The 12,280-nt window shown below is 40.2% G+C and overlaps 1 protein-coding gene across 1 annotated transcript in view; it reads right to left on the bottom strand.

The window, feature by feature from the left end:
- Positions 1 to 12,280, bottom strand: part of SORCS3 (sortilin related VPS10 domain containing receptor 3) — a 638,571-nt gene that overhangs the window by 173,588 nt on the left and 452,703 nt on the right. Inside the window, exon 7 of the mRNA XM_056120660.1 lies at positions 3,505 to 3,623. Coding sequence (XP_055976635.1) covers positions 3,505 to 3,623 — 119 coding nt within the window. The remainder of the gene's footprint in view (positions 1 to 3,504; positions 3,624 to 12,280) is intronic.

The following is a 12,280-nucleotide window of genomic DNA, read 5'->3' as shown; positions in this document are numbered from 1 at the left end:
TATGCTGCCATCCATGCAATTTATATGTCAAACCTGCTCCTAATCCCAGCATCAAATCTCCACCTGTCACCTCATATCTTCATGGAGGGACCAAATATCTGGGTTTATGTTTCCCTCTATTGCACTGATTTCACACACATTTCTCAGTTACCACAGATAAATGATATTATGTGGTATTTACCTTTCTTTTCTGTCTCACTTAACATGAGATTCTCCAATTTCATTCAGGGTGCAGCAAATTGCATGGCTCTATTCATTCCTTGCAGCGACATAGTATTCCATTGTGTATATATCCACTACACTTTCATTATCCACTCATTGTCATTGGTAGTATATGTAAATTTCTAAATAAAAGACCCGATGACACTGTAAAGCATGAGATCCAAACTACAATAACCAATTTAAAAAAAAATGTGTTTGTCAAGGAGGCAGGCTGGGGCATGGTAAAGACCCTGAGGGACACTGGTAGAGGGAAGTTGATACTCGTGGTGGAACTGTTGTTGGAACCTTGTACACCTATAACTCAACTATGAATAACTATGTCAATCACAATTCCACAATAAAACATTCTTTTATTTTTTAAAAAATATCTCCCCAGTTTGTCCTAAATACGTCTGCACTATCTACAGATACTCAGCATTCACAGACCTTCACTTATTTTTATCCATGCATTGTCTTTATTAGATGTATTTTATACAAAGATAGATAATAGTAGATGATAGAAAGCAACATTTACATAATATTTGGGCACTTTCCAATGGTATTTAACAAATGCAATTCTGCCAGAAACTCCCTGAAGTGAACACAATTCTCTTTGTTACAAATGAGTCAAACTAGACAATCTCAGGATCATGGTTAAGTGTGGCAAGTTGAGGATGGAGAAAACTGGTACCTGTCTCCAAACTACAGTTCTTAACTATTGCCAGTCCAGCCTTTCCTATCTGTGTATACAGATATATGTCTATATACATATTTTTTCTGTTTGTAAGAGACTTGAGTTTGTGCTGCAAATAAAGTTTTATTGATTGCTCAACTATGCTTCACGTCTGATGACTTAAATACTAGGATTAAGACAGTAAATAAAACCAAATACCCTACTTTGTGACCTTTAAATTTTAGTGGTAAACAGAAAAAATATGTATTGTCTAGTTTGACTCATAGAGTGTGAAAGAAGGGAAGGGAAGAAGGAAGGAAGGAAGGAAGGAAGGAAGGAAGGAAGGAAGGAAGGAAGGGAAAGGCAGGAGGGAAGAAAGAAAGAAAAACTTTTAATGGTTTCCAGCATAATTAAGAAAAAAGTTTCAGTAACATTTTTAATTGCCTGGATATTTGCAAAGGATTGAAGAAGATTTGTGGAAGCCAATAAAAATAAAACAAATAAATCATGTTTCTCAGAAATAATTCTTCTATTTTCATCATTACGGACAGTATTAGCAGCTAGGGAAAGACCATAAAATGTTAAATTCCATATAATCCCTGATTTTCTTCCTTAAAAAATCCAAGAGATAGCTTTTATGTTTTAAGACTACCTGGGACCATCACAAATGGGAAAGGAACACTTGGAGGGGACAATAATTAAGAATGCCTCTGACTCATTCAATCTCGTGACACAGACTGTGTGTCCTGGTAGAGAGATGTCTCCACTGCAGGGAATTTTTATGTTCCTTTGACTTGTATGTTCCATTGACTCACTGACTCTAGATTCATCAGAACATCTGGATGAAACTTGACCCTGGACTCACCCAAGTGAGTCCTGAATAGAAGTTCAAACAGGAACTCCTTCCAAAGGAGGTTCAGTACTGAAAATAGGAAACCACCAAGAGTCAAGCCTAGTAATGCCTAGTTTACATAATACATACTCGATAAATATTTTTGGAAGGATGATAGTGTTTTGAGGAATAATACTGCCAAGAAAAGAAATGTTGGCACTTAATCTCAAATAGGAAGTATTTTTTTCAAGTCGCAAAGACCAATCTGATGTCTTCTTTCAATCTTATTATGAACCTGGCTGGCTAATTTTCCTGGATTTTACTAGACCCTCCCAAATCAAATCAGTCTATTTGTTTAAAAAATGAACCACTACATCCATAGTCTATCAGCAGTATAAGTAATCAATGAGTCTTTACCAAGATAAGGGTAAAATGTGTATTTCCACTTGTCTTGCATGTGGCTAACCCTAGTTTGATTCCCAATAACATATATTGTCCCTTGAATACCACCAAGAGTGACTCTTAATGAGAGCCAGAAACTGGATGGCTGAATAACACCTCCCCACAATAAAAGCAAAAATGGCTGCCATCAACTACCAAGCTTAATTACACACACACACACACACACACACACACACACACACACACACACAGAGTCACTTGGAGTATCATCTTTCTTTTGTTGTTCCTTGTTTGTTGTATCTCCTCCTAGTGAAATCCAAAATTAATACAAGTTTCCCTTGTTGTGTAAAACTGTGAGTTCCACCTGCTTTTCTCTAAAAGTCAGAGTTTCTGGGGAGAATGATTTTGGATCAGGAAAAGTGAGGCAAAGGTAGTACTGAAAAGACAGTCTCCAGGACTGGGGGATGGTGCAAAGAGCAGAAGTTCCTAGTTTGCATGCAGGAGTGCTGGGTTCTGTATCCTTACTACATGGTTTCCCCAGAACTGCAGGTGGTGACCCCCCAAATACCACATCAGGAGTTACCCTGATCACCATTAAATGTTAGCTCAAAAACAAAATGAAAGCAAATTTAGGCATTTCCAGATTTTCCAAAAAGAAAATGTAATTTAATTTTTGGTAATTTAATTTTACTTTTATTTGGTATTTACTTGATATCTGGTATTTGGTAATTTTTTTTAAAGAGCAGAACTCAAACAATGCTCAGAAGATCCCAGGGCCACTCCTGGAGACACACTGTCAACTGGGCCAGATGGTACAATGGTCAGATCAGCAATGTGACATTGTTGGGGCTCTTCCAGAGGCAAAGGAAGTCACTAGCCATACTCAGTGGTGTGTTTCCAGAATGCACCCAGAGGTGTGACAGGGACCTTGCAGTATGCAAAGCACATACTCCAGTCCTTCAAGCTACTTCCCTGGCCCTGAGATGCTTTATATTTTAAAGATTCTCATTCCCAAGTTAGATACATCATTTTCGACAAAAATCGAATGCAGTTTTGATAAATGACTGAAAGTCAAATCTTTTTAGAGAGCTGGCTCTAAGTAATCGCAAACTCAAGCCCAAGTTCTTGTCACCTCCCGACAACTTTAGTGTAATAAAATGTAATCCAATTGAAGGAGTCTACAGTCTACTTACGGTTCCCATAAGCATCAAGGACCGATGACAAAAGACTGGGAAGTTTCCAGATGTCTCCAAAGGACCAGGTCCCCAAACCAGAGTAAAGACAATATCCCTGTTCTAAAATTCTATTCTCCATGGAAAGTTATCCTCGTTTTCCCAGTGAGCAGCTGACTCCCATGAACATCCTCTCTCTGCCACCAACCTTGCCCTGGACTCACCTGGATGAAGATGTATTCGTCCTGGACAACCAGGGAACTGATGTCAATGGAGCGGGCAAAAGGTCCACTGCGGGTGGTCTCGGCACACTCCTGGATCCTGCAGGTGAGGTAGTGAGCATCTGGAACAGGAAAACAGAGAGACATCAGACACAAGGGAGAACCATAAGCTGCGCTTGCCTAAAACAAAGAGATCTACCTCCTGGGAAAGAATACAGGTGACACCAATGAGATGCATATCTTATGCCAGCAATGTTGATATTTTCTTGAGAAACATACATTGATATCTCTATAGAGAGGTAAGGGCAAAAAAAATGTTCACTGTGGCATTGATTATTGCTATAAAACCTTGAAATAAATAAAATTTCCATAAACAAATGGTTAAATAACTTAGGTTAAATAATCTAAGCCGCATACATATTGCCAAAGACTATGTTGTAATTAAAATAAGTAGGGAACTGCATTAGCATCAACATGTCCATTTCTCCAAGAGGCACTGTACTGCAAACCTGTTAATATTTAGAAATACGCATACTGAGGTAAATATTACTGCTGTCAATGAAACAACTATAAATGCATAGGTTTTTATAGATGCACAGAAAACAAAAGAGATACATATAAAAATTAGTTTGGATAACTTTTGGGGAAAGGAAGAAGATAGAGGTGAAGTAGGATCTTTTGTGTTATTTTAATTATTATGTTTATGGTGTGAATATATTTACTAATTACTTGTATATAACTTACAAAACTTTCATACTTACTTACAAAATTGTCTAAAGATTTTTCAAAACTTTTCTCCCCAAAATGTTAGCAGCTACAGCAGAAAGGGAAATCCTTGACTCTGTCTCAAAGGCATTTTGACTAAGACTATAAGCTCATTTAAAGGAGGTAATGCATTCAGTTTCCTAAGGTAAAACTACAAGTGAATTTATTGTGTAAAGAGACCACTGCACAAATCTGCTTTTACCAGGTCTTTCTCTATTGCGTGGTATTTAACCATAACATGGTCAAAGTGAAGAGTAAGGATCATTTGAGGATTAAAAAAGAGTAGTTTTCATCATTCAAAATCAAATGCATTACTACCTGTATCCTAATTCCACTGTCCAATTGAATGGATTTCCGGCATGCTTAGAGGCTATTATTAAGGTGGGGCCAGGCAGCAAAGAAAAAGTTTGTTTATCATTCTTTTTTTTAATTTTGTTTTTTTGCCATACCCAGATCTGTGCTTAGGAATCACCTGTGGTGGGTCTAGGGAGACCATCTGTGATGGTGGGAATCGAACTCAGGTCAGCCACATGCAAGATAAGCACCCTATCTACTGTCCTATCTCTCCAACCAGCAAAGTATAAGTTTTGGGCCATGGAAATAGCTTAAAGGGCTGGAGCACATATTTTGCAAGTAGGAGCCTCTGGTTCAATCCTAGATACTGAACATACTAAGCAATGCTGGGAGCAACCTTGAGCACCAAATAGGGAGTAGACTTGGAACATAGTGTGGCCCCAAAATAGAGATGGGGTGGTTGGGGTTTGGGGAAGGAGAAAATTTTAAAATATCAAAATCTCCTGCCCCCACACCAGGTGTCTTCAATGAGGCCTCTCAGAGGGTGGGTTGAGTCTCCCTTCCCGCCCCAAGCAGAACCCCAGCAGTCAAAAACATCCATAACCATGCTCAAGGCCACTCTCCACATGTTGGATGAGTCTCACGCTTGAAGGAACCAGCAGAGAAACCTAGGTGTGCAGGACCCATGGCAGAGATCTCCAAACCTGCTCAGATTGCAACTGACTGGGCCTCCTCCACCCAGATTCCCCGTTTTCTAGTAGCTTGGCAGTCACACACACAAATTGCCCCCAATGCCATGTAATCTCATCAGTACCCAAGATCAAGAGACTATAAAACCAAGCTCCCAGAAGAGAGTGATGCAGTATTTACTCTCCACATGGGAAAGCCTGGCAAGCCACCCATGACGTATTTGATATGCCAAAAACAGTAATAATAACAGACCTACGAGCCTCATTCCCCTGACCCTGAAAGAGCCTCCAATATGGAAGCAATGGAAAAAACAAGTAAGGAGAGACTGTTTAAATCTCAGGGCTGGGATGAATGAAGACATTACTGGCAGCAGCTGGAGTAAATTGATGAACAATGGGATGACAGTGATACAGTGATATAGTGATCAAAATTGTATAATGGTCAAATTTAAAATAGATTATATTAAATTATATCTGACTATCTTTAAAAACTCTTTGAAAACTTTCAGAGATGTGATGGGTATTATTTAGATCTGTGTTTTTCTACCTTTTTTGTATCTGGCTTAGTAACTGTCCATAGTACAACACCTGACAATCACAGTTTAGAGACTGAGAATATGTCAGGCAGACACAAATTTTATTTTTTCTTTATTTGGGAAGAATGGCAGTGAGCCACACCAAGTAGTACTCAGTACTAACTTCTGGCTTTGTGTTCAGTGGTCACTCCTGGTGGGACTCAAGTGTTCATATGGAGTTAAATTGGGGTTCATCATTTAAAACCCTAGACATTATGACATGTATCTAATGTCACTGTGTCTGTGGGTGGATGTCCAGGCATGCTTAGGTGTCAATGGAACACCAAGAAGCAAAGATAAAGGGTTTTCTTTTAGTTCTTCATGGTCACGGTCCTCCCATTGTTCATTGATTTGCTCGAGCGGGTCCAGTAACATCTCCATCGTGAGACTTGTTGTTACTGTGTTTGGCATATCAAATACGTCACGGATAGCTTGCCAGGCTCTGCCGTGTGGGCAAGATACTCTCGGTAGCTTGCCGGGTTCTCCGAGAGGGACGGAAGAATCGAAATCGGGTCGGCCATATCGACTGCATGCAAAGCAAATGCCCTACTGCGGTGCTATCGCTCCAGCCCTTTTAGTTCTTAAAAAAATTAATTTTGGCCATACACAGGTTTGTGCTTACAAGTCACTCCTGGTGGGGCTAGGGGACAAATTGTGATTCTGGGATTGGTTCTAGCCAGAGGTTGAACCAAGGTGGGTCACATATAAGGAAAGAGACTTAACTCCTATACTATCTCTCTGGCTTTAAGACTAAGGATTTTTCTACTTGTTTTATTGTGAATGTTTTGGGCCATACTAAACAGTACTCAGGGATTCCTCCTGGCTCTGCTGGCTCTGTGCTCAGGTATCATTCCTGATTGTGTTCAGGGCACCATATATGGTTCTGAGGATCAAATCAGAATTGACTGCATGTAAGGCAAGTGCTATAGCTTCTGTACTATATACTGGCCCAGATTTTCTATCCTAATAGGTACACTGTGTAGGTATACACACACACACACACACACACACACACACACACACACTTGTTACTGTTGCCTGCTAGTATTTGCAGTTAAAAATAAACATGATTTTGTTTATGTATTTATTATAAATAATAAATAGGGTAACTGCTGGTAGTACTTAGGGCTTACTCCTGGATCTCTGCTCAGGGATCACTCCTGGTGGGGCTCTGGGGACCATATGAGGTGCTAGGGATTGAACTCAGGGTCAGCCACATGCTCTAACCACTGTAATATTGCTCCACTCCTCCAATCAACATTATTTTTAACTTACCAAATTGTAATAAGATATAAATAATGTGCTATATGCAAACTTCTCAAATGTTGGTTTGACTCTCACCAGTGCATGACAAATATTACTTCATTCCTCCATCATCGGTCTTACTCTCTGCCCAGGAAGTTGAGCCTCTTAACCATCCTTCTGTTTCATGCTACCCAGCTGGTCCCACCTGTGACCATTCTGTCTGTTAACTGCTTCCAGTGCCTTCCTTCTTCCCATGACCTATATCACTTTCTGGAACAAGTCTTTGTCATGTGTACTGCCTGTTACAACCATTTATCAACTAGCATTTTCATGCCTGATGGATGGGGAACTGGAAGAACCTGAGGCAAGGGACTAGGGTTATGGCTAAACTCCAAATCTGAGCCTATAACCCTAGAGCTTCAAAAGCCCCAGAGTTGTGAGAGCCCCAAGGCAGAGCCTAATCATCACTCTCAAGCCTTTGCTGTTTACAACTATCATTATAAAGTCAAATGCCTAAGGGAAGTGACAAATAATGGACAGGAGAAAACAAGCTGAATATAATGACAAATGGCAGCTGTCACTTTGGCATCAGGGGCCACCGAAAAGCAGTGGGACCAGTGGGACCACGGGGAAATGCCAAGGCGTGAACCTGAAGGGACAGCTGTTTCTTGGTGCCAGTCACCACTGATTTGCAATAAGAAGAGCTGAGTTTCTCAGAGAATTCAAATGTCCTTATTTTTTAAGGTCAAGTCTCCTGATTTTTTAAAGGAATATGAAACCTAGATGCAAAATACAGTGCAGGACAAATAAGCCTATAGTCCTCAGAGCATTGAGACCACTCTTGGCTCATGTCTATTTGTGATTTGGTCCCTGTCAACCTCTCCAAGAAAGTGGTACTTTCTCTGTCTGCTGCCTGCCCTATTAGCAAGAGAACAGGACTCATTTTTTCCATGCAGTTTGCTAGCCTCTTTGTCTTTGCCTCCTTTCATGTATGCAGTCAAAAGTGCCCTGGCTTTGTACTTTCCACTGACAGGATGAGAAGACCAAGCCTCGGATCACAGAGCCTACCCACCAAGGATATTCTTGGACCTCCTCCATCATTGTAATTTCTTCCTAAAATAATGCACAAAAACCCAGAGACAGGCTGCAGTAAATACATGTAAAGAAGCCCCAGTGTTGACATGACAACCTGTTCTTTGTTGCCAGGAAGTGCTTCAGAAAGCTCTTTCCATGGGTAACCCAAAGGGCACACAGAGGGACATCTGCTTTTCCCCACAGCACAGGCTCCTGTTCCCCCTTTATAGTGTTTTATCATTTCATTTGGAAACTCTGAAAAATAAATCAGCTGTACTCAGTGCCTCCCCAAACAAAATCAAAACCCACCTAAACCTTGGCCTGTGGCAGGCAAATACTGTGCCAAACTTCCCTGACTTCTTGGCTCCCCTCCAGGCTTGCTACTGACACCATGAAACAAACATCTGAAATACATGAAAAGCAGCTCAACAATGAGTTTCTGAAACCCCCTTAAAATGGGAGTACCCTGAAAATCTTTAATCATACTCATATATTAGAAGATTCAACACTTTTGTGAAAAACAGAGCCATGATAATACTACATGCTACCGCGCCCACTGCTCCATGAGAAAATCTCAGTGGGAGGAGGACGGAGAGTGTCAACAGGCCTGAAAGTGAATGAGGGTTGGATAGAATTACAGGAGTCAAGGTTGGCATCAAAGATATCAGATGGCACTAGTTTCCCATTTCGCAAAAAATAAATGTAGAATTGGGCATAACCTCCAAATGAGACTGGTTGAAATTATAAACCCTGTGATGAAACTAAAAGAAGGACTGGAGCACAAATAAGCCTTGAAATTCCAAAATAAATCCTGGAACCAGAGAGATTTCTCAAAGGACAATGATTAGGCATGACTTTTCTGTAATAGCAGCCCACCCTGAGTTCAATCTCCTGCACCACCTGGTACCCTGAGCATCATTCAGGAAGCTCTCAGCCCAAAACATGAAGTCCTGATATTTAGTAGTTTTCTTCTCTACTTTTATAAAAAATTGGTTGTTGGGCTGGAGTGATAGTTCAGTGGACAGGGCTCTTGCCTAACATGCAGCCAATACTGCTTCAATCCCTAGCACTAATTATAGTTCCTTAAGCAATGCCAGGAGTGATCCCTAAGCACAGAGCCAAGAGTAATCCCTGATGATGAAATGAAACCCAAATGAAACCAGTAAATGCCCTTAAACGTTTATTTGAATAAAATGTTTCCTTTATATTACTCTATAAAATATCTTCTAAAATTAGAAGGTCCCAATAATTTCTGCCTGAGAGTAAGGTCTCAAAAGCTAACGTCTCAAAATCCATTCAAGTCTAGGATTTGATCCTTAACTGACATCTGTGCACTGAGCAACAGTACAGCTTTTCATCTGTGAGATGCTGACAAGTTAGTATTTGCCTCTAAGGATTGTCCTCGAGATGAAATAAGTTTATGTAAGAAAAACGATTAGTGCATTGTTGGATACATTTTAAAAATCAATACACATTAACTTGTTTTCTATTATGAAAGAGAAGGAAGGGAATTGAACACTCAGCATCGCTCATCATTCCATGGATAACAAGCAGTGTTCTATTTTATTGCTGAGAAGAAGGCTAAGACTGTGATATCACACATCAGACACAGAATGAGTCACATCTGAGCAAAGTATACCACATGTATAATAAAAGTCATTTTTGATTCTGATTTTAGTAATTAATTTATTTTTGGTTTTTGGAGTCATAGAGGTGCTCAAGGCTTATTCCTGGCTCTTTGCTAAGGGATCTCTCCTGGGGTTTGGGGAACTATATGGGAGTCTGTGGGTCAAACCCAGGTGAACTGTGTGCAAGACAAAAGCCCTACCCACTGTACTATCACTCAGGCCCTCCTATTCTGATTTTATATCAACATTTACTTTCTTTATCTTAAAATCTGGTAAGGAAGGAAGGAAGGAAGGAAGGAAGGAAGGAAGGAAGGAAGGAAGGAAGGAAGGAAGGACACAGAAGTGTGTCGACCTGAATCATGACGGAGGGCTGAAAGGGGAAGATTCCCTGTGTTTAATCTGCACACGGGGGTGTAGTCTGATGTGAGAAAGGAAGAGGATTGGACAGGACACATGAATTCTTCAGAAGCAAAGCTCGTCACAGAAGGCATTATAGAGTTACCTGTTAGAGAATAGACTCTTATAATCCTATTTTGAACTTTTATTTCCTATCCTTTTCTTTGAAGCAGACCTATATGAAAAACACTAGAAAGAAAGATTGAATGAAGATCTCATTTGAATATCCCTATGGGAAAATCAGAGAATAATATTCCAAATGGAGGAGAGTCAGATCACCCCTAAGATTAATGTATTTTTAAATGTCAAATATCATTTTTAATGTATTTTTAGGAGCTGGTATTTTAAAAAACAGTCAGAGGAATTCTTTTCTGCACTATTTACAAAGGGCTGAACTCAGTAATATATGGCCTTCTTTTCCACCAACTTCTACTGCTTGCAGTGCCTTTTTTTCTCAAATATTGAGTCACTGTGATATAGTTACAAAGCTTTCATGTTTACGTTTCAGTCATACAATGATCAAACACCCATCCCTCCATCAGTGTGCATTCCCCACCAACAATATCTGCAGTATTCCTTACCCCCCTTTCGAGCTCTCCCCCTGCCTCTATGGCAGACAATTTCCCTCTTATTCTCTCTCTACTTTGGGGCACTATGGTTGCTTGCAGTATCTGAAAGGAAGGTTAACTACATTCTATTTTATGTCTACCCTTCTCATTTTACAGATCTTGGACCAATGATCTCATATGGTGGCAAGGGGGCTTTCAACCAACTAATTCATTCCTTCTTCACTGGATCAAGGTACACAGAGAGTCTTTAGATGCCATACCTGTGGTTTGTTGGAAGAAGACTGCATATCAATGACAGCACATACACAAGTGAATGTGCCTTGGGATCGGTGTTGATCAGGATGTTCAAAGAAAAGAAAAATGAGAAAAGAGAGAAGAAAGATATCTAGGACTCTTTTACCCTCTTTTCTGTCTCAAGGGGCTGCATTTCTACCAGACTATGGGTTCCAACATTCTCCTTTCAGTAATACAAGCTTTTCTTCCATCTCTGTCAAGTTTCTCTGAAAGTTCAGACTCTCTCCTTCTGACCAATCTTTTTAATTTAATCTTTTAAAATTTCTTTTTACTGAGACATCTTGAGATACACAGTTAAACGTTTTCATAATCAGCTTTCAGTCATACAATGTTCCAACCCCCATCCCTTGACCAGTGTAAATGTGCCACCACCAATGTCCTTAGTATCCCTTCTGTCACTGTCATTGCCCCTCCCCCATCCCCAAGACTGCCTCGTAGACTCAGAGATGATAGGCAACATTTTCTCTCTCTCTCTCTCTCTCTCTCTCTCTCTCTCTCTCTCTCTCTCTCTCTCCCCCCCCCCTTTGGGGCATTATAATCTGCAATATGGATACAGAGAGGCCATCATATTTGGTCCTTCAACTTTTACTCACTTTCAGCCCTTATCTATCATCCAGAGTGATCCCTTCCATCCATCATTGTCATAATGGTTCCTTCTCTGTCCCAATTGGCCTCTCCCCCAGCACTGTAGGAGACTTCCAAACATGCACTAATCATCTTGGCCTTGTTTCTACTGTCCTTGGGTGTTAGTCTTATACTATGTTTTTTTATATCCCAAAATGAGTGCAGTCACTCTATGTTTGTCCTTCTCCTTCTGACTCATTTCAGTCAGCATGATACTCTCCAAGTCCATCAATTTATAAGCAAACTTCATGACTTCATTTTTTCCCTAAGAGCTGCATAATATTCCATTGTGCAGATATGCCATAGTTTCTTTAACCAGTTGTCTACTCTTGGCCACTCAAGTTGTTTCTAGATTCCGGTTATTATGAACAGTGATGCAATAAACATACAAATGCATATGTCATTTCTTCTGTATGTCTTTGCACCCTCAGTACATATTCCTAGAAGTGCTATTGCTGGGTCATATCACTTAATCACTTGATCACTTAACTTCCCGTTAATCGTCGATTTGCTTGAGCGAGCGCCAGTAATGTCTCCATTTGTCCCTGTTGCGTGCTAGTGTAGCCCAATGGCATCTGTTCGCTCTGGGAACATGAAGAGCCTCAAACCGATCATTCATGATCTTG

The sequence above is a fragment of the Sorex fumeus genome, unplaced genomic scaffold (assembly GCF_029834395.1).
Source record: "Sorex fumeus unplaced genomic scaffold, SorFum_2.1 ptg000043l, whole genome shotgun sequence".
Classification (NCBI taxonomy): Eukaryota; Metazoa; Chordata; class Mammalia; order Eulipotyphla; family Soricidae; genus Sorex; species Sorex fumeus.
Note: the sequence above shows the minus strand (reverse complement) of the source record. Positions and strands in the feature narration are given on the sequence as shown.